General features: G+C 39.8%; 3 protein-coding genes across 5 annotated transcripts in view; all 3 read right to left on the reverse strand.

The window, feature by feature from the left end:
- The window catches only part of ERICH2 (glutamate rich 2), a 30,079-nt gene extending 27,171 nt beyond the window's left edge, over window positions 1-2,908 (reverse strand). For 2 of the 3 annotated variants that reach the window (XM_014063768.2, XM_014063767.2), the window contains exons 1-3: window positions 2,773-2,908; window positions 2,636-2,684; window positions 258-291 (exon numbers count right to left, since the gene is read on the reverse strand). In XM_014063768.2, coding sequence (XP_013919243.2) covers window positions 258-291; window positions 2,636-2,684; window positions 2,773-2,840 — 151 coding nt within the window. In that variant the 5' untranslated portion in view covers window positions 2,841-2,908. The remainder of the gene's footprint in view (window positions 1-257; window positions 292-2,635; window positions 2,685-2,772) is intronic. The other variant, XM_014063769.2, reaches the window with a different exon arrangement.
- A 7,567-nt stretch (window positions 2,909-10,475) lies between these two features.
- On the reverse strand, window positions 10,476-14,288 carry SP5 (Sp5 transcription factor). The gene is made up of 2 exons (XM_014063773.2): window positions 12,806-14,288; window positions 10,476-12,050 (listed from the first exon to the last, which is right to left on the reverse strand). The coding sequence occupies exons 1-2, from the start codon at window positions 12,854-12,856 to the stop codon at window positions 10,971-10,973; spliced, it is 1,131 nt and encodes a 376-aa protein (XP_013919248.2). The 5' UTR covers window positions 12,857-14,288; the 3' UTR covers window positions 10,476-10,970.
- A 2,039-nt stretch (window positions 14,289-16,327) lies between these two features.
- The window catches only part of MYO3B (myosin IIIB), a 288,019-nt gene continuing 281,038 nt past the window's right edge, over window positions 16,328-23,308 (reverse strand). The window contains exon 36 of the mRNA XM_087709242.1: window positions 16,328-17,097. The gene's annotated coding sequence lies outside the window, so the exon portion shown is untranslated. The remainder of the gene's footprint in view (window positions 17,098-23,308) is intronic.

The raw sequence follows: 23,308 nt of genomic DNA on the forward strand, positions 1-23,308 counted from the left end.
TTACAATTTACAGGTTAACAAGGTTGCACATCTGTCAATAATTTTTCTTACACTACAATTTTATGCAAGCTTACTCAGAACTAATAATAACTAATAATAACTAATAACTATAATAACTAATAATGTTCAAGGAACATATTCTTCAGAATGGGATTGAATTTAAGGAGCATTTATATTTTTGATATGGAATCTAAAATGTAAAGATATCCAAGAAAATCTAACAATGCAAAATGTTAATTAATGTTTTAAATAAATACCTTCAGGAGCGATCACTTCCATCATTCCAGAAACCTGAATGAGTATAGAAGAAAAATCCAAATATTTCTACGTCATTTTTTAAAACACGTTTCATAAGTATATAATTTAGGAAACCTGATCTGTATCTGTGGATTGTTGCTACAATCTCTTGACAATATTCAAAAGAGGGGGATACAGAGTCCTATTCCATTACTACTATCATTTCTTTCTACTACCATCATCTACTACCAACCTAATACCATCATCTCATTCTACTACAACTTTCTTCTTCTTGATGTTAATATTGTTCCATTAATACTGAATATATTTACTTTTATTAAATATATTTTTATACTTTAAATGCTAACTAATAAAATACATATATGTAAAACTAGTCATCTTACACACATTCAAAATACTTAATATTCCTATTCATAGTAATCATTATAAGCTCTGGCGCTAAATTTATGCATACATATTTTTTTAAAGTATATTGTAATAAGTTCAACATTTGTAAAAAAAAAACCCTCAACTCTTACTCTTTGCAAGCCTGTAAAGTCTCTCTTCTATCTACCTTCTTTTACACTGTATGTCCATGGAACATATGTTGTCTTTTCAAATTTCATAAAACAAAAGGCTACATTTTTAGTAATGTAATTCAAATGAACTAAGTATAGTAAACAGATTATTATTGTTAATCAGCATTATTATTGATAACCTAAACTGGAATGAGACTAATGTAATGTAATCAAATGGGAAGACTGGGATTAACATTGCTTTATTGTGCTCTGTAAACTTTAAGTAGGCCAATAGAAAATCCCTAAACAATTATTGATTTTACAAATGTTGTGAAAACCTTACTAAGCCAAGTAATTAAGATGTAAGGAAGTAACTCAATTTGCTCTAACTTATTTTTGGATACTGCATTGTGATTCGTAGTTTGTAAACATAAATTATGCAGCTTTAATCTAGCTTTAATTATTATGACACAAAATATGCCAACTGAATTAGTATAGAAATAGAAGCAGCAAAGAAACCATTTTAATGAATACAGGATCTCCAGAATTAAAGGGTACAAAAGATCATTCTAGAATCAACTTACTATCACAATACTCCAATGTGCTGAGGATATTCTTCAGCAAGTCACCCTCCAACCTTGCATTCAAAGTTGAAACATTCCCATTAATAGTTCTTGTATGACCTTCTCTACGTAATTGTTATATCAATTACCCATAGACTAGTTGTAACCTTCATCTCTTGGGACTAGATAATCAGATTTACAGAAATATAATTTTGTGTATAATTATGTATCAAATGTGCAACTGCTGCTATCTCTGCAGAACACCAGAATTCCTGCAAATCATTGTATTCATGATCTGAAATTCATTTAATCCAGTAAACTGCATTTAGCAGATCTGGCTTGATTTCAAATGGGAATAAAACAATCTGAGTGCTTTGTAGATCTGACCAATGCTTGGCAACACTCATGTGCCCCTCCCCCCAGCAATTCTTGCATGTAAATCTTTCCCAGAATACGATAAAATGATATAAATTATTTTTTTTAAAATCACTGCATCAATGCTTGGTATTGTTGCTTTGATGGGGCAGGAGGACTGTTTTGTATCTGTGATTTTACATTAACAGAAAATCTCTAAATACAAAATCTCAATACAATGAAAGGCGATTAAAACTTTAATATTTCCAACATATTGATTATAAATAGTACACAGGGGTAAAAAGGTAATTCATTCCTATTTCTGTTTCTGTTTCACATGCTAAAACACACATGGCTTTGATACTATTGTTTCTTCTATCAGCCTCACTTTTTAACTGATTTTATTAACAACTCCACCTAGACGTTTTAGCCACTATAAAATATGGTTCCTAATCTTCCCTATGCAGGACTTTTTTTCTCTAAACTTTAGACATACCTGCACTCTTTTTGGAATAAGACATTATATGGCCTCCCCCCCCCATTAAGCCTTGTGGATGTCCAGAGCTTTTGTGACTTGAAAGGTCAGTATGATCAAAGGTGCAAAATGAAGGAGGAGGAGGAGAGGGAGAAGGGAAAGGAGGAGGAAGAAAAGGAGGAGGAAAAGGAGGAGGAGGAGGAAAAGGAGTAAGAGGAAAAGGAAAAGGAGGAGAAGGAAAAGGAAGAGGAGGAAGGGGAGGAGGAGGAGAAAGAAAAGGAAAAGGAGGAGGAAGAGGAGGAGGAGGAAGAGGAGGAGGAAGAAAAGGAAAAGGAGGAAGAGGAAGAGGAAAAGGAAAAGGAGGAGGAGAAGGAAAGGGAGGAGGAAGAGGAAGAAGAGAAGGAGAAGGAGGAGGAAGAGGAGGAAGAAGAGGAGGAGGAGAAGGGGAAAGAAAAGGAGGAGGAGGAGGAGGAGGTAGAGTTTCCTACCTTAGAAGCCCCTTGCCTAGGGATTCCTTGCCCCACAAGAACATTTAACCTGGATTGGAAAAGAAGGGAAGGAGGGTTAGGGTCTGCTCATTCATACGTGTTCGTCGACCTTGCTCGGAAAAGTATTTTAGAGCTACCTATTAAAGGTGTGACTTGGCTGCCCGCGAGGCAAGACGGTGAACTCCGGAGTTGCTGCTCCCTGCATAATGCCGAGAGCTTCGACCGGACTAGGGCGGCCACCGCATTGCCATAGCAACAGCACGCTCCGGGCCCTCTGCGAGCCTACCGCAAAAGGAGGTCGACGGGGAACACCCAGCTGAGACAGAAACGTTCCTTCCTTCCTCCTCCTCCTCCTCCTCCTCCTCCTCCTCCTCCTCCGTGCTTGCTGCGCGCGTTCGGAGAAGACTCGGAAGTCGCCGGGAGTATATAGCAGTTTTCGTGCGGGCGAGAAAATTTTGAGCTATTTGGAAATTAACCGTCGGAGCGATTTTTAAATAAATTTAAAAAAATGGCTGGAACAGCTGTCATGCCCTGGATCTATATTAAAGTAACAGGCAAAAGAGTTTGATTGGGCTATTTATTAGATAAACAAAAACGAATAGGTTTTAAAATATGTTATGATGCAAGCGACGAACTGCAAATGACTGGGTTAAGCTTTTTTGTTTGATTTGTTTTGTTCTCATTCAACCGGGTCTGATTCTCAGAGAGTGCCGAGACAAGTCCCTACAGTTTTCTTGGGAAGTTTTTTCCCCCAGGGTTTCCCTTGCCTGCTTACAAGGGCTAAGACAGAATGACTGGCCAAACTGCAGCTAGGATTGTATTTGCACAAAATTGGAAAAATGAAGATGTCCCTATGGATGAGAATGTGATTAGGAAAATATTAGAATGTGCAGAAATGAAAAGGTTAACACTTGAAATTAAAGAGAAGGGACAATCTGATTATTATAACATGGGAATTATTTTATCAATGGTTAGAGAATATATATGAAAAGTGGAAAAAAGCAGAAGAGTGAAATAGAGAAAAGGTTTTAACAAAGTTAAATAAGAAGAGGTTTGTTACAGTATTAGGTATGGTATATATTAGTATTAAGTTATGAATAGATACAATAATAAATATGGCTGTAAATTTGTAAATGTTAATGTATACAATATTTGCACAAAATATATGTACCTAGATGACACATTGTTTAATGGAAGATAATGTTTGAATTAATTTTTTTTTTAAAAAAAAGAATGATTGGCCAAGGTTACCCAGCTGGCTTTGTACCTAAAATGGGATTAAAACTCACCCTCTTGGTTTCTAGCCTGCTGCCTTAACCAGGCAAATCGGGTATTATGGTCCCCTGCAGGAATCCCATATTTTTTTATTTGAGATACAGGTTGTCCTTGAGATACAGCCATTCATTTAGTGAAAAAAGCGACCTATGACCATTTTTCACATTTAGGACCTTTTGTTACCTTCTGACAAGTAAAATCAATGGGGAAGCCAGATTCATTTAAGAACTGTGTTACTAACTTCACAACTGCAATTTAACAACTCTGGCAAGAAAGTCATAAAATGAGTACACACACAAAACACACACACCACACCACACCTTAATAAAATGGAGATTGTGAATTTAGCCACTTATAGCCAGACTATACGTCAAAATATTGGTCACATCCTGTGCTTTGGAAAACTTTATTTCAGGACTTCTTTTTGCTTCATAAGTAATTATACCAAAATTAGTTGTATTCTTCTCCAAAGCCAGCTTCCTGATCTTGGATTGAACACTGCTTTTTTCTTCTTTTCTATCTCCTTTTACTGCAGGATGTTGCAAAGTGTGTAATCTCCCAACTAATCCATGTTTTATAGGGGTCAATGTTTATATGATCTACATGACCCTGATAACTATTTCAGGTTTCATTTATTCAAATTTAGGTACTATACGCTGACATAGTTGACATCATCCATTTGAATCAAATGTGAAAGAAAGAAACTACTTGAGCCTTATTCTTTAAAGGGAATTTTTTCGATGTTTCAAAAATATCATTGAATTTGGGATTTTTTCATGGGAGAATTCAATAACAGACTACAAATCTACTTTTTCACTAGAGCACCTTAAAGCATCTTACATTAATAACAGATACAAAAACTGTGTCCAATACTACTCTCAGCATGGCAATGGTTAAATTATATGCATGGAAATATCTTCTCTACACTTTCTTGCTATCTGATCCCATGCAAGGAAATTATTACTGAAAGTCTTTCATACTATTACAAACTAATACAATCAGGAAAAATGAGGCCATACTCCAAACAGGGTCTTGGTGTTCAGCCAGCATATCATTCTTCAAATATACTCCAAATCTTTCTGAAGCAGCTTGGATGATGGGTATAGGTGTACTGGGAAGAAAAAATATGGAAAGTCTCTTGGTCCAAACAGAAGTAGTTTTTTAAACAACATGACGGCCAAAAGTTAGTAATTCAGAAAAGAATACTTATTGAAGAAAACAGCCTAATTAATTCCTACTCAAATTTATAGAGCAAGTCAAAATCTTTAAACCTATGCACAATAGATCATGACTGGATTATTACCCACTGTATATGCATAATATTTAACAGCTTCTATATTAACATCTTAGACTAATTTAATTTAGGCAGAGGTTTGCAACTGCTGTATTAATTTGCTTACTCACAGGCAGCTTTCCAGTTCAAAATATAGGCATCTATACATAGATACTGCTAACAATGCAATCCAATGTAGGAAATATAACATACGAAATCCATCTTTTGTTCTTAAGCAAAGAAATATTTTAAACCAAGATTTCTATCGCTGATGGAAATCTGAAAGCAATTGCCTGCTTGCAACAATTTTACTCCGAAGAATATGATGGGTTGATTGTAAAAAAAATACAAAATATGCAGCACAGAACATTTCAAGAGATGAATGGAAATGGTGCTTTGACAAAATGACAGATGAATTACCACTAAACCCTCAAGAGGGAGAATATAAACACGCTAACATCACTCCATAAAATAACCTAAAAAAATAAAGCTTAATTCCCCTATGATGTAATACGTAAAAAATGAACTACTGGCACACAATGGAAAATATGTTATCTTTATATCTAAAACTTTTAGATTGTTTACATTACAGTGCCTCCTTCATCTTATATCACACGTAAGCATTCAAGACTGTCAAACATTTCAGAATATGACTTAATTTCCTAGTGCAGCCTTCCCAAATAAATTAAGTTATAAAACAATGATCAAAGATTGAACATGTAGGAACCACCTCTTTCCCTTGTACACAAGGAAAGTACTTTCCCTTAAGTACTTTCCTTGTGTACATTTAGAAGGGAAGAAACATCTAGGCCTGCTTTCCCTAAAGAAATAAGACGCCTTACTTCTGAGAAGGAGCATTAGATTGAGCAGGAAGTATTGCAACTGTTCCTCTGCAGCATTCCCAGTTGGATGTACATTTATTTTTGTTGGACCAGAGTGAAGTAAGACTACCGTAAGTTGGGTATCAATGAATCAAAATCAGAAGCAAATATACTTGCAGTTTAATCTTATCTTTAAAATATGAGACAAGTCCAGGTTTAGTAAAAACCACCCATTGGTTACATCCTAGCTGTACTTCTGCAGACCAATACTGTTGCTGAAATAAAAGTATTCACAACTATGGTGTCCAATTGTGTGTTTGGCAAAAACAGAGATATCCTAGGAATGTGATGGAATCCTGAAAATGGAAGGGCTTCTTCACATGCCATCTCTGATTAATTTTAATTAATTATTAGAATTAAAATATATCCCTGTGTTAATGCTTTCATAGTACACACTGCACAGCACATTTCCACAACTCAATGGCATCCAGATATGGCTTCCAGAATTCCCACCAATTGGCCATGTCGATTGGAAATTCTAGCAGTTGTCACTCAGATCCAGCTGGAGGACACCAAGCTAGGAAAAGCCATTGCTCATAAGCAAGGAGAGGGAAGATTAGGGTGGATTGGATTCGGATTCTTCATAATTTGCCCAGCTCACATATTTTATGTTAATTTTATCCAATTAATGCATCAAATTTGATGAGAGTTAGTCACCATTAACTTTAGGAGGATATAGATCTGCAGCTTTAGAGAATGTATAACCAAGTTCTGGACTCTGGATCCATTATAATCACATCATGGCATGCGAAGGAGAAAATTAAATTAGTTGAGATTAGGATGGGTGATTTGCTATTATCATGTTGAAAAGTAGTTAAGGCCATTTCCAACAGGACTTTGGAGTATAAATACAATATAACTGAAGCAAGACAATGGCTATGTATTACTATATTTAGTTCAAAGGCAACATAATGTTTTTTGGTGTTTGAACATATTTTAACGTACACTGCCTTGTATGTTTTTGTTTTACTGTGAGCTATCTAGCATTGGAGGAGAAAGAGGCATATATGTACATTAAACACATGATTTGTAATCAATTTATCAAATAAATAATAATCTATTTCCTTATTTAAAATATGAACGCAAGCTGCTAGAGAATGCTATAACAAAATGCATGATGAATTAACAGATCCAATTTAGGAGAGTCTGAAAGATATAGACATGCAGTTCGACAATTACAATTGGCTCAGAATGACTGACTTTCTGAGTAAAAAGACTTTGCAAAAGTTGGGGAATTTATATTATGAAATTTAAATCAGCGGTCCCACTACTGGGATGCAACTCATTTTGAACTGCGCTGCAGAAGTGGTGGGTGAGCATGCATGCATGTGAAACCCCACTTGTTTAAGCGGCAAGTGCTCATGCGTGTAGCCTCACTCATGTGAGCAGAGGGCACTTGCACTCATAGCCCCACTTGCATGAAACCATCCCCTCTTCCTCCCCTCGCATTGGGCCGCTATCCCAGAAAGGTTGGGGATCGCTGATTTGACTATCCTACTCAAAGAGTTACATCCATTCATTTAAATATACAACTGAACTATTTGCTTTAAACATTCCGAATCTAATCAGTTTGACAGTTGATTTTAATTGATTTATGTGTCATATGTGTAACATATGGTCTTACCCAGTTACATAGGAGAAATAATTTATAGTGCAGAGCAGTGGCTTCTTAAAAGCAAGTCCTATGTGCAAAGACACTTATCCTCTAACACTGCTTTGCACAATATAATTTTCTCCAGAAACGACCATTATCAAGTTTCATGAACATGCTAGCTAATACTGATGGAAGACATCCATTTAGGGAAAATATAGGATCCAGTATGTATCTCATAAAAGATAAACATAAAGAAGTATCCTATTTAGAATATATTAAAAGGATTATACTTTTTATATATTTAAAAAATAATATGTTCTTCAAATAAAAATACAATCAACCTACCTTCTTATTAGATTGAAAAGGATAACAATTATTATATATTGTAAAAAAATCAGAAATATTCTAAAAATAACAGCGACCACTGTATATTATTTCTTCAGGACTGTAATTCTTAAGTTCACTAAAAATACAGTAACAAAATTTACTTGTAAGTAAGCATATATAAAATTGAATTGCAAGATGTACTGGTAAAACTGCAACAATTATACATAATGTACTAAAGCACAGCGCTACTAACGAAATGATATAAATTGCCAGTACTGGAACAAGACTAAATGAATTAATATTTAATTATAATTTACCATACATACTTTAATTCAATCAATTCTGCATTTAAAATACAACCCTAAACTCCTAATATTCCCATCTATTTGAAAATAAACTCTTTTGACACTACACTGTAACTGGCACCATAATTTCACTCTTAATCTCTAATGTTCACATTCATCTCAGAAGAAAGATGTAAACACTGAAAAAATATTGTGTCATAGATTAGAAAGCATTTGTTTTAAAGTTAAACATATTTTATTAGAAGGCTATATTGCAAAATAATCCCAAATAATCTATTTTAAAACAGGTTGCCCTTCCGAATTTAAAACTAATTACATTTTTCTGCAGGCTATATGGAATAAGTTTTAGTGATATTACTCCCTTCGATACTAAACTACTCCATGGATCTTCTAGATTGCGCAGTTAGTATAAATAGCAACTTCGCAGATGAGCTTTGGCAATTTTCCCTTTTAAATTGCTTAACCCAATGCAGTACCTTAAAAACAAATTCATCCTGCTGCTTATATGATTTGCCAAATGTTTGCATTAAAACAATAATAAAATTGCAAAAGCAACAAAACAATTATACTTCAGATTGATATTTCTACTAGTACCATAGTCCTAGAGCAGTTCACAGAGATGCTGGCATCCACAATTACTTTCAAATCTACATTACAGAGTAGAAAACTGGGAACACAAACTTGAACTTTATTTAAAAAGCTCCAACTGGAATTTTGTTGTGTACTTTAAATGAGAATGCATGTTAGTTTTTGTAGCAAAATCTTTATTAAGATGTAGTTGACAAATTATTTTTCAAAGAATATGGAATTTTCCTTTTTTTATTATATTTATATTACAAATTTACAATATTGAGATCTGAAAGTTTGCAGGCTTTACAAGACGAACACTTAGGGGCTGTCACTGCTTTGATAAATGTTCATATAATATGGAAATAAAATCTGTGGCTCAGAAAAAGTTGGACATTTTTTATGTTCGTTAGAAGCACTTAGAAGATCTCACTCCCAAGTTATGCGCACATGGTTCAAAATTGCAGCCTTATTCTGACATCTGGAAATTAAAAAGAAACTTCAAAGTTGATTTTCTTGATTTTCATCTTGAAATCTTCTAAAATGTGAAACAATTTTAGCAGTGCAGAAGACTGAACAAAAATGGCAAAAAATCTGTACTGCCATATATTTCTTCTTAAAAGTCATACTGTATGCTGCTTTTTCAACATTAAGCAAGATCTTGCAACTTTTAAGCCCAATGAAGACAATGGAAATCAAACAAAAAACTATTTTAACTTTGGCTGGTGGTTGTTATTACACAGAAATAAGCCTTGCTGACTTTAACACCACTAAACATAAATTCCTTCAATATAATTATACAGTAGTTGATTTCTGTTTCTCATTTTGGATCAAGCTCCTTGCACTTTGCAGTTTTCACCTGGGGTGCAAACAGGGTATATCAGCAATTGTTTTAAAAAATAATAGCTAAAGCAATTAAAAAGTCACACATTTGATACCATTACAATATATTCCACAAGGAAAATATAGGTGATCTTTACAATGCTGAGTTTTAATAATATGGGCTGCAGGTTGGACCTCATACTAAGGTGCTCTCCATCTAAATGGGGCATTTGTTGAGGTGAAACAAACACTTAAAATGGGTTAGTGGTATATGTTCTAAAAGTTTCAGAAGGAACAAACCAGACAAAATCACCTCAGTGGGATCTTCCCAATATGACCCCAGGGTTAATGCATTTGTTTTAGCATGCTGATGCACTGTGTGTCACTTCAAACTTCTCATGGTGTAGTCCCCATAAGGGAGTCAAGTATAAAAATAAGGAGGGAAGGAAGGGGGAATGATTTTATCCAAAGCTTTAAATAAACCGTATACAAAGGGCTGATCTCTCCCCACCTAAGCACAAAATTATACCAAGACACCAGGCTAATGTTGCTCTTTCTTTCTTTCTTTCTTTCTTTCTTTCTTTCTTTCTTTCTTTCTTTCTTTCTTTCTTTTTTAAAAGCATTCTAGTCCATTATGGCCAGATGTTCCCAAATGTGGTGGAAGGTGGGACCACAATCTTCTGGCCACAAGCAATTGTCAAAGAAACCATAATCCTTTGGTGGGGAGCTGGATGGAAGATGAGATTCCAGGATAGCTTTAATATGGAGTTCAAAAAAGTTGGAGGGCGGGGGGGGGGGGGGGAAAGTGGGGGGGAGGCCCAAAGGGAAAAAAACCAAAACCTCTTCACAGAAGGCTAATTTCAGATCCACAGAGCAGTTCCAAATCCACAGATGGGTTTCATGGCTGCACCTCAAATCACACAAAACGAGGACTATGGGAGGGTGGCAATTTTAGTTCCCCAGGGCTGAGATTGGAATCCAAGGGAAACCACCAATCCCTTAAGTCTCCTGACCAATGATTTTCCAATTGCATCTTAAAGGAAATCTATCTGACAAGCAATCATCTAAGGTGCTGGACTTTGGAAATTTTCCGTGTGTGTGTGCTGTGCGTGTGTGTCATAGCTCCTCTGTAATGGTCTCCAAACAAGGACCTCTCCCACTTGTTCCCGAAATGTCCAGATCTGTATGGGGCTGAAGTGGAAATTTTCTCAGAAAGAGAAGCGAGCCGCTCCGAAGCCTGCAAGGGGGCGGCTGAGGAAAAGCGCCTCAGCACAACCCACCCCGCAACAGGTCACAAGTCCCGCGACTCCTCTCGCTTGATTGCGCAAGCGCGTCCGTCGACCCCGGGAAGGCCGAGGCCGGCCTTGAGCCTCTTGTTCTGGTGCGTTTTGACGTGCTTGGCCAGATGGTCGCTGCGCATGAAGCGCTTGCCGCACTCGGCGCACCCGAAGCGCTTCTCGCCGGTGTGAGTCCGCAGGTGCCGCTGGAGCTCGTCGGAGCGCGTGAAGCTCTTGCCGCAGAAGAGCCAGTTGCAGACGAAGGGCCGGTCGCCCGTGTGCCAGCGCAGGTGCGCCTTGAGGTGCGACGTCTTGCCGTAGACCTTCCCGCAGCCCGGGACGTGGCACACGTGCTGCTTCTTTTTCCCAGGCTCGGCGGTGGCGTCGGGCCCGTTGCCCGCCGCCACCTGGCAATTGGGGCAGCGGCAGCGGCGGCACCTCCTGGCCGTGGCCGCCAGGGGCGCTTTGGGGTGCAGCAGGGCGGCCAGCTGCGACTGGTACTGCGCCAGCTCCGAGGGCGCCAAGACCAGCCCGCGCTGCAACCCGCCGGCGAAGCGATGCGCGCAAGTGCCCGGCCCTGGCGCCGCCTGTTGGATGCTCCACCAAGGGAGGTCCTCGGGCCCCGGCGAGAGCTGCCGGCAGGACTGAGGGGCGGGCGGCGGGGGCATCAGGTTGGAGTAGCCCGGCGGGAGGGCCGCCTGGGCTGCGTAGGGCACGTACGCCGGCGGCGGGCAGGCGGAGGAGAGGGCGCCCATGGAGGCCGGGAGCATCTTGACCGGCGAGAACTCATAAGGGTACGACGGATCCGCGGGGGGCGTCAGCGGCAACTCGTGGCCGGCCGCGAAAGCCGGCTGCGGGGTGAGCCCCAGGCTCGGCGGCGGGGGAGGCAGTCCGCCCGGTGAATGGGCCGGCATGTCGCTGCTCCACGGGTGGAAGATCCTGGACGGGGAGCCCAAGCTGGCCTCGTAGGAGACCTGCAGGAAATCAGAAGGAGCGACCGGCGCGCTAGGCTGCCCGATGCGGCTACAGGTGGCGGCCAGGAGAGCCAGAGGCGAGTGCTTGGCCAAGTCGGGAGAGGCGCTGGGGGTCCGATCCTGCGGCAAAAGGTGGAGAAAGAGAGGCGGTTAATCCCTGTCCCTCCGGGCCTCGTCCTCTCCGCCTAGCAGCAAGCGCCCGTTGCTGGATACCACCAGACAGCATCTCCAAAAAGTTTTACCGCCAGGCGCTAAAGTACCAGTTGCTGAGCCGGCACCTGGGCGGGGCGTTTCTCGGAAGACAATGAACCGCAGCTTGGGATGTCCGGAGTCGGCAGAGCCCGCGATGCTGCCTCGCTCTCATCCCGCCCACTTCAGCTCGGTGCCAACTTGGAAACCTCCCCGCTAACCCCGCTGGAGGAGACCCTCTCACCCAGCTGCCTCCTCCCCGCCTGCCAATTACTCTCTGGACGACTTCCGACGACTCCGAGACCGTTCGGCTCGGGACAATAGCTTTGGAAAGGGAGGGCGGGGTTTAGATGCAGTTACGGGCCTTTGATGGTAGAGAATCTTGCAGTGAGAGGAGACGGGGAAAAACTTTTTTTCTGGTTCAAAAGTGGATTTTTTTAAAAAGGAAAAAAAAAAGACCAGGGATCAGGGGATCTGCTCAGAATATGTCTATTTTACATGCGAAATCAACCCTGTAACTTTTCCGATGGCCCTTAGGGAGCTGCCCCCCGTTCCCTAAATACCCACCAGCTCGCCAGTTTCCCGCTTTGTGGCCTCCCGCCAATCTTGTCGCCCGAACATTCCAATATTGTCACGGAGGACGCGGCTCCCGGCACTCTACCCTCCGTCTTCAACTAGGGACTAACCTGAAGAAACGCCTGCAGGGAGTCGTTCCGGAGGACGGCCACCGCGGCCATGGCTATCGCGTCCGGAGGGAGAAGAGGCCGGAGGTCCACCGCCGCGACATAAAGTCGCCAAGAGGCAGCCAAAAAGCTGCCCGGTTCCCTCGCCCTCCGCTCGATTTCTTCTCCCCCTCGCCGACTTCTGCCCGTCTCGGCCAGCCCGGGCTCAGCGCGATCTCCGCGGACTGTCTGACTGCACCAGGATCACCTCCAAGAATTTGATAAGGACTTTGCTGGGCCGCCAGCCAGTCAGGAGGAAGATTTATGGCTTTGAAGTTTGCCGCTGCCCAATCATCAAAGAATAGCGGCTCTTTCAGAAGCGAAAGCAAATCCTTTGAATCCACAAAGCTCCTATGGTGTGTTTGTTGGTCTGGATAAAAGAACTGATTATTAGGGGGGATGGGAAGGGAGGAGATAAAGGCGGGACAATTAATGAAGTAATCACTATGTGGGAAATGTATATACACAAATAATTGGATTTTCTTGATCAAAGGGACTCTCACCGCCTGGAGACTCGCACTCGACGTTCAAGACATTGTATCTTGCCCAAACCACTTGCTTTCTTCTTGCTTTCCCACTTCTCCTTAAGTCTGAAATACGTATATCGCGATTAAAAATTTGCCTCGGAGTCTTAGACAATAGGCCTTTTTTGCTATATCTCACAGACATTTGGCTCTAGGCCGTCTGTTTGGACGGGACTCAGTAGCTCTAGTTGCTGCATTTTTAAAAATAAACTTGCCAAAAGTTCACTGCAGGGACACCTGGACCCAATATAAAAGTTTGAATTGAGTTGCTATGTACTTTTCTCTAGCCAGAGAATATATATGATTATGTCCCCCGGTAAATACCAAAAGGAAAGGCGTATTTGATCTTAGGTTCCATTGGGCTTTTTTTAAAATTAAAAAACAACAGTGGTGCAATTTACTTAGTTAATAATTTGAAAGTGACCCCTTTAGATTGTGATGTCCAAATTTTATAGCGACAAAGACCTTCAGGCCCCTCTTTTTATAGAGCAAGAAAGCCGCCCAGTATTAGAACTTTACACTCCGAAATGAAACCTATTTAAAAGACTCTCCTCTAAGTCAATGGGTAACGCTCAGAGAGGCTGCCGCGGGGAGACCCTCGATTCCTTTAAATCCCTCGGACGGCGAGTTGGGCTGTAAAACACCCGCCACTAACTTCTCGATTGTTTCGCTTCGGAAGCGGAGCCGCCTTCTCTTTATTGGCAATTTTAACACGCTTTCCATTTTCGGCAGAGGCGTCTCCAAGAGCGACCTGAGAGCTGCTGTTGTTGGGTTTACTTATCCCGGTTTCCAGGCGATTCGGTCCTTCTTAGTTGGGCGCGCTTAATTCAAAACGGCGGCAAGACTAACTAACGGCCGGGGCGACTTTCCTGAGCGATTGCGCCAAGAGAAGGGAGAATCTCCGTCTGCGTGTGTGCCTGTGTGCAGCCGGCCTGGCTAACGAACCGCCGGCGTCTTTGGGGGGGGGATCGAGCTGAAGTTGAGACACGTGCCGGAGAGGAGCTTTGTACTCTAAGGGCATCTCGGGAAAGAGGAAGGGGGCGGGGGCGGGCACTGGCGGGAGGCGGCCCTTCGCTCCTCCCCGCCGCTAGATGACATTTCTGTTACTTTTCCCAGGTAACTTGAGCCGCCCCGCAGTGGCCGCCTTCAATTGTTTTCCTGTTGCCACTGAAACCTTTTTAAGGGGCCGTCCGACCGCGAAAGAGAAAGGGAGGGGAGGGAGAGATATCTTTATCTGGCTTTCCTATCCAAACAACCCTCGGCCTCGCAAAGGGCTCCCAAAGACTTGTAAAGAATCGCTTCGGGAGCCCTTTGAAGGGATTAAAGGGCCGAGGCCTCTCCCACGGCTCCATACGGATTCCCAGGAAGGAGCCAAAAGCCCCTCGCCGGAGCCTCTGGAGAAGGCTTCCATCTCGCGCTGCCTTACGGGGCCGCGAGCAGAGGAGGCATCGGAGGTTTTTTCAGACCTGTAATTGATTAATCGTATCGATCCTATGGAAATGCGGGCTGGCGTGGGAAGAGGATCGATCCCTGCGCCGCCTGGAGATCATTGACAAAAGCTTTTAATCAAAGGCTCCACAGCGGTCCGCTTGAGAAAGAGTTGTGTTGTCCCCGTGCGCTGTTTGTGCAGTGTAGATGCACCCAAGTACAGATATATACTCTATCTATCTATCTATCTATCTATCTATCTATCTATCTATCTATCTATCTATCTATCTATCTATCTATCTATCTATCTATCTATCTATCTATCTATCTATCTATCCATCCATCCATCCATCCATCCATCCATCCATCCATCCATCCATCCATCCATCCATCATATATGTATATGTATACATACATAATACATACACACACACACATATACAAACATCTATATATACATACACACACAGACACACATATATATACACTCACACATATATAGTATGTACCTTAGTGTATGTGTATACACACACATATATATCAAGAATAGTATAGATATCATAACATTACATTTTTTTTAAAGTATCTGTGCCCACAGTAATAAACTTAAGTAACTGAGTAATTATTCTCCCCTGTTTAAATAACAGCCTCCAATGTAAACTAATTTCTTTGCCATCCAGACTCTCTTAATTCCCAGAGTTCATGGAGAGTCAAACCTCAGAAGAAGAAGGAGGACTGCTTCTGTCTTGTCCACACGTAGGGAACTTTGTCTCCCTGTCCAATCTCCAGCTGTTTGGATTTGGTTTGGTTCCCTCTTTGAACAGTTAAGGCTTGGGAAGAAACAAGCAGCATTGTGGACTTCCAAGAGACTTTCCTCACAGTTATGCTCTTTCCTTCTCTTTCTAGAAGCTGTTTACATGGGACCAGAGTAAACACGGGACCTTTTTCCGGTCTGTGATAGCAGGGAGATTCCCAAGACTGCCCAATGGCTAGAAGGCTGGAGAAAACAAAACAAAACAGAAAGCAGCCTAGCTCAGCAATCCCAATTCTCTTTTGGCTCATAGCGGAATGGGGAGGCTAATCTGGAAGCAGCATCCAGAGTAATAGTAATAATTCTTTGCAAATCTAGCCATAACAGAGAAGTTTACAAGGGCACTTATTGGTGAAGCGCAGTGGTGGGGAGTGCTCTTTCCCTACATTTACACAATTGCTTTCGTCCAGCACCCTGCCAGCTGAAGTCCCTATTTATGAAAGGAGGCTCCAGAGCAATCAGATGTAGCTGCAACCATTGCTACAAGCCACAGAGGATTCCTTTGGAGCCATCAATAAATGCACACCTTTTGAATTCCATGAATCTGTTAACTCACTCCTGCATATAAGGCTATTTGAAGAGGCCTTCCCTATTTAAAAGGTTGCATGAAGCTTTTTTTTAATTGTTGAAATAGTGGTTCAGTGTTAATGTCCATCGTTGTATTTCCCAGTAGTGAACCATCCACATTAGCAAGGTATTAACTGGACAGCGAATACAATAATATGCTATGCCTATGTTGATTTATTTATTAAGAATTGCATCATACAGAGCTTTATTTGGACATCTCCATAGGATTAGCTGAAATCTCAATGAGATTGAGGAAATCAATAGTCCGATTTTTGCATCTAAGCAAATTGGACAGCAGAAGCTTTTTTCCAATGGCTATATATTTCATCAGTAATGGAAAATTGGTGCTCTGCACTCTAATGAAATCATATTTTTATTGCAATGATAATCACTTCCTTCAAAGCGCTTAGAAGGACAGTGGACTGCAGTTATTTCATCTGTATCACTTCTTGAAAAACCTATAATGACCACCAAGCCAAACATCACATTACTTTGAACATTACAGAAGAGCAGGAAAAGTGACACAGCAAAGCTTAAGAGAACAAAATTAAGAAGTGGAATCATGCAGACTTTAAACAGAAGTAGAGGTCAGACAGCTAAACACCAGGAAAGATTATCATATTGAACCATTATTGTCTGGCCTAGGACCCCACCAAATGGAAGCAACAGGATGGAGATGTAAGCTTCTTCCTTCTTATTTGGCCACTGGGAGTCCAGGAAATGTTCTCCAATAATCCTCCATCAAATGGCTTCAGCGAAGATAAGGTGACAGCTGCAACTTGGAGGGACAGACGTGTCTCCTGATAGAAAAGAACAGCAACAAGACTGGAGCCGCAGAGGCAGTGGCAGCTTCTTCAGGTTTAGGGCTGGGTTTCCTTCTCCAAAGAGCCTCATAGACCCTTTTTCATTCTCCAGACAATGGAAATCTGGAGAGAGAAAGCGAGAATGAAGTGCATAGGTAATGTTCCTTTTGGGAGAGGAGCAGTACCGGTACTCCAAAACAAAGGGAGAATTTGTACATAAAAAGTAAATACCCAGTCAGGGCTGCAAAAATTGGGAGGACCACTGGATGGCAGCAGGGAGTTGGAGTTGTATTGCTTTGCTGCCATCTAGCAGTTTCTGGATGTTTGCATTCCATATTCTGGTAGTCTAAAAAATATGTGCCGACCCTGATTTGATTAATATATGGATGCATATTACATACATGGAAAGAGCTAAAGTATTATAAACATTCCTTCTTTCATACAAAGATTACTTCATACAAATCTAATGGTTTTTGGCAAAATAATCAATCTCAAATTGTACGGTAGACTGAGGGGGGGAAGCTTGGGGTGGCAGCAGGGAATTGTAAAGCTTTGAACTAAAATTAAAGGAGAAGAACATTTTATATAGGAAACTAGTTTTACTATATTAGGGAAACTCCCAATCAATCTGCGAGTGAGGCCCTAGATTTCTGCCCTGTAAGTACCACTTAGGAGAAAACAATGGTGGGATTCAACCAGTTTGCACCACTCTGGGAGAACAAGTTGTTAACTTTCTGAGCAGTTTGGCAAACTGGTTGTTGGAAAAAATCATTAGGGCAGAGAACCGGTTGTTAAATTATTTGAATTCCACCTCTGGAACCAAACAATAGACAGTAATAGCATGTATACTTTCAGATTAATTTACAATTGCAGGGTAAGGAGCCCATCCAGAATGAATCTAGATAAGCTATGGTGGGCATGAATAGAAGAATGCAGGTCGCATCCAAGCATCCTATTGTGTTTGCAAGAGAAAGCAAACCAGAAAACTACTGTACCAAATCAGTTTATTGATCCAGTTAAGTCAGGGTGGCTGAAAAAAATCCAGCAAAAATTAAATCAAAATTCAATAGTGATTTTCATATAGTCATAATGTATTACTTTCAATTTTTTCTGGATTGTGGAAATTAAAAATTAATAATATGTGTATTGGTACTTCAATACAGAAGAGATATCAACTCTCTGCAGTCTTAAAAATGCATTGCAAAGTTCAGTAACTTCGGCAATCTTCAGAAAAAATATATACCTGCAGGCAGGGACTTCCTTACTACTGATGTCTGTGAGCTGCTTTGGTTGCCTTTTTTTGTTTTGGCTGAAGAACAAAGCATAAATCCTTGCTTTTTTTTCTCTTTTATTAAAGAAACAACATAAGACAACTAAAGAATCCATTGTTAGAAACAAAAGTAACCTCAAACAAAAGAAAGAAAAACAAATGCTTGAAAGTACATATCCATTTATTTATTTGAATGACAATTGAATTTAGGATGCATATCCCTAAAAGAAAGAGTGGACATTTATTTACTGGTGGACAGGTGTGTTTGTGTATACCAGAGATAAAAATATATGTGCAGCTTCCCGCTTTGTCACCTTAAGGTTGGTATCTGTAAGTTCAGTTGAAACAAGTCCTGGATATTTATTTGTGATATATATTATTTGTAAATGTACTGTATATCACAAATAAATATATGGGATAAGTGGAATGGGGAATTACAGAATTAGAAAAAAGGTTAAAATTAACGAGATGAGCAACCATTTCCAAAGGGTGATTAATTTTTAAATGTTTTACTTTTCAGCGGGGATGTTGACAGACTTTTGCAGTTTTGCATATTTCATTGTTTTTAGCAGCATCATCTCTTAGCAGTATAAGAGGACTTTGACTAGCTCCCTCACCCAACTCACAGGTACAATATTAGTGTCTGTAACTGTACTTTTTAAATATCCTTATTCATATTTCCATACAGACTAAAATTTGTTTAGCCAACAAGGGAAATCAACTAGGAAAATATGGTTAAAATAAAAACTATTTGAATAAACTTATCTTTCTTGCATTTATGTTCTTGTATTAATTATTCAGCCAAAACAAATAACTCACAGCTGTAAATACTACTGCTCCAGTGAAGGATAGCACTTTGCAGTAAGAAACTTGACAGCTAACAGCAAGAATTGATTTCTTCTATTCAGTCAATTTACATTCCCTAGGAAATATGGACAATAAATTAACAGGAGGTTCATTTGAAAGATTGCTGAATGATCTTCCCCATTTCTTCAAAATTTTCAACAAAAGGACTAATGGGGCATTGTCACCAAAGATGATAATATGAATCAATTTGCTTTCAAATCTGCCAATGTAAGCCATAAAGGTTACAATTTACACATTGTAGCTAGACAATCCTGACCCATTGGGTTATCATTTCAGAGATATTTTCTTATTGGATGTCTCTGTGTCTTCAACAGTGACAGAACTTCTAAGATACTAATTTCACTGGAAAATTTCTTTAAAATCCAGGAAGATATTCAAGGTAGATGTATCTGCCTTGAAAGCACCTCATGTTCAACATAGTCAAACAGCAGGAGTTAACCACAGGAAATTTTTATGGCATTTTATATTGTGCCATAAAATGGTTTACATTAACTTTTATGTCATAAAGTGTTTATAAAATTTGCCAAATTTCAATTTCATAGGAGCAATGGGCCCCTGGAGTTTGCACACACTCTGCAAGTTTACTTATATAAAGTATCTCATTTTTTTAAAAATCTTGCCCTATGATGCACAGTTTTGTCTAGTTAAAGGTTACAGACACAAGAATTTTAATAATGTACAGATTTTAATGCAACCGATCATCATGGTGAATTCTTGCTGAAATTGAGTGAACAGGAATTATGAGCCCCAAAGAGTTTCCGTGAGATTCATCAAGTTGAAATTGCAAACTATTTTTCCAGATGATGATTTCAAGACTTAAAAGGAAAGTTGTATTTAAGACACAACTTTATATAATATTGACAATATTTGCTTCTTATTAATGAAGTAGGTACATACACAATTCATCAGATATGGCTTACAGTCACTAACTGACAGCATTTGATTAGTTTATGAAAAATGTATTGAACTGATTCATTTGAATCCAAATTGGAACTTGTAACAAATCTTATTCCAATGTACAGTATATTCAGCCGTAGCTATTTTCCACAATAGTTACACCTCTAATTCTACACAAGGCTTTATTTCACATTATTTATATCAAATTGATTTAATTCCATTCTTAAAATGTGGATGAACAAGAACAAATGATAAGAGACCAAAAAATCAGGGGTCAAAAGTAGCTTCTGATTTTTCAAGCATCTAAAGATGTACAGGAAGTCCTCGATATATGACTACAGGTGAGAGCAAAATTTTTGTTGCTAAGCAAGACAGATGTTAAGTGAGTTTTGCTTCATGTTATGACCTTTCTTACAGTTGTTAATTGAATGTGGCTTCCACATTGATTCAGTCATAAGTCACATTGGTTCAGTAGGTCATGTGAAAGTTAATTAAATGTAGAATCACAATTATTAGTTGGGCATCTGTCATAGCTAAAAATAAATCAAAAGCAGAATCTAAATTTAGAATTGGATGTTACTGTACATACAGTTTCTGCCAACCACACTGTTATCTAGCTGATTCTGACTGAATCAGTTTTCCTCATGAATGTGTAGAAGAAAGAGGGAGAGGGACAATATGTTTGGATGTGTGATGTATCTATTGTGTGCCAAAACCAAAGATTATAATGATTCATCATATGTTTCCTTAGTCTTAAACACACAGAAACTACTTATGCCAGGATCCCATGCAGTTTCTAACAGCCTTGATTGGGGCTCCAAAGGCCCACCAGACATTATATTCTATAGGTAGTCCTCGACTTATGACCACAATTGAGCCCCAGATTTCTGTTGTTAAGCAAGACTACATTGCTAAGCAAGACTACTGCATGTGACTCTATATTGAGTTAAGTGAGCTTTGCCCAATTTTTATGATCAGAAAGGTCGGCAGTTTGGCAGTTCTAATCCCTAGTACAGGTCTCCTGGGTGAGCAGCGGGTTGGACTAAATGACCTCCAAGGTCCCTTCCAACTCAGTTACTGTTTACTCCTTTTTACTGTTACTATTTACTTTGCTTGTCAGAAGGTTGCAAAAGGTGATGACATGAGACCAGGAAACCGCAGCCCTCATAAATACGTACCAGCTGCCAAGTGTTCAAATTTTGATTATGTGGCCATGGGGATGCTGCAGTGGTCATAAGTTTGAAAAATGGTCATTAGTCACTTTTTTCAGTGCCTTTGTAATTTTGAATAGTCACTAATAGAATAATTAATTGTAAGTCAAGGACTACCTGTACAATCAAACAACTATATAAATTATCATTAAAACATTTCATGTTAATTTAATTAAAATTAAGTAAATGAAATTTTGTTTTTTTTCATGGTTCATTCACATAGCTGGCTTCACCTTACTTATTTTGGGTGGCATATCTCTTAGTAAACCACTCCAAAGTTCAAAGGAAGCCCTCAGATTTCTCTTCCACCTTAAGAGAATGGAGACCCATCTTACATTTCTCTTCCTCATCTACCATCTGCTCTGCTCTCCCTGAAGTACATATAACATAATTTTGTACGTATTATAATGATTATTGTAATAACAATAATACAATTATTAATTATAATTATGGTAATAATTATCTTCAGTTCTTAGGTTAAACACAGAACCTTCCCCATGCCACACCAATCAGTATTTTCTATAGTCTTGGAAGCTCCTGGTGTTTAAGGACACCACTGAATCTTTGAATTGTCTGAATGCAAATAGCTTTTAGATTGTAATTCCCACTTCCACAGGGCTGTCAAACTCGCAGGATGTGTCACAAGCTGGTCACACCAGTGGTGAAATTCATTTTTTTTTTTACTACCGGTTCTGTGGGCATGGCTTGGTGGCTGTGGCAGGGGAAGGATACTGCAAAATCCCCTTTCTCACCCCACTCCTAGGTTAAGGATATTGCAAAATCCCCATTCCCACCCCACTTTGGGGCCAGCCAGAGGTGGTATTTGCCAGTTCTCCAAACTACTCAAAATTTCCACTACTGGTTCTCCAGAACCTGCTGAATTTCACCCCTGGGCCACACCTTCCCCTGGTTTAACGAAGGGGGGTGGAGTCACGATATGTCATGTGATGATGCTGGGATGATGTGAGTTTGACACCCCTGCACGACCACATCAAACATTCACATTATTTACCATGTCAAGAAATTGAGGATTTTTCCACGGAATTTGCAAATGAAACATTTTGTGACAAAATTAAAAATGTCATTCTTAGGAAAATAACACAATTGCATTCAACTGGGTCCACTCCGTAAATGATAATTGGGGGCTTTTTCCTGATAGCCCATGTAGCTTAACCTACTTAAGAGCCCCATCATATGACTGTAATATTATTAAGGAGCCTATATTTGCTACCAGAAAGGATAGTAAGTCCCAGTAGCAACATTATTCCATCTATTGCTGTACTTAATACCTTTTGCAGTTCCCTTCACTTAGTCAGAATACTGAGGGCATCTGGCAGAAAAATAAAAATAAAAGATCATGAACATGCAACCACAGAGAGCAGATTGAGAAAGGAGAAACGTTATTCCAAAAGAACAGGCATAATAAAATTCAACGCCTAACCCTTAACACCCTAGAAATCCTAGACAAGCAAGTAGGGTTATTGTCTGTAATGAAATCCATTACGCTGAGTTCCAGGTACCCCTTGTTGAGGACAGCATCATTGGAAAGCCCTTGACTGTGACAAGGGCTTAATTAATAAAACCACAGATGGTCACTGATAGGACAACCATAACAATTGGTAACCAAATACATTTATCGGAACTTTCCTCTAAGAGACATATTATTCTCTCAGCTGTTGCTGCTGCTCTCTCTCTTTTATGGTCACAATAACTGGAAGCTCACTTAGACTTGTTGCAGAAAATGACAGGCTTTAGACTTCTCAGGATACAGGAAAAGTTTATTTGGCAGCTAGGTTCAGAAACCTAGCCCATGGCTTAGCATTGCAAGTTCTGAACAACCTTGATTATCGAAGCAGGCATTCTTATACATTCTCAAAAGCATTGCAACACGGAAATACTTAACACATTTCTTAGTGGTTACCTTGAGGAGAAAGCCTTATAAGGAGATGGGGTCTTACTTCTCCTTTTGTTTATGGAGTACATGTCATTAATGAACTTTAATTGAACCTTGGACTTTTGACATAGGCTTTTGACATAGACTTTTGACATAGAGATATCTTGTGGTTAGGCACTGGCTTCTTGTTTCTTT

This window comes from Thamnophis sirtalis, unplaced genomic scaffold (assembly GCF_051295495.1).
Source record: "Thamnophis sirtalis isolate CommonGarterSnake01/CBP01778 unplaced genomic scaffold, rThaSir2_p1.2 scaffold_1, whole genome shotgun sequence".
Taxonomy (NCBI): domain Eukaryota; kingdom Metazoa; phylum Chordata; class Lepidosauria; order Squamata; family Natricidae; genus Thamnophis; species Thamnophis sirtalis.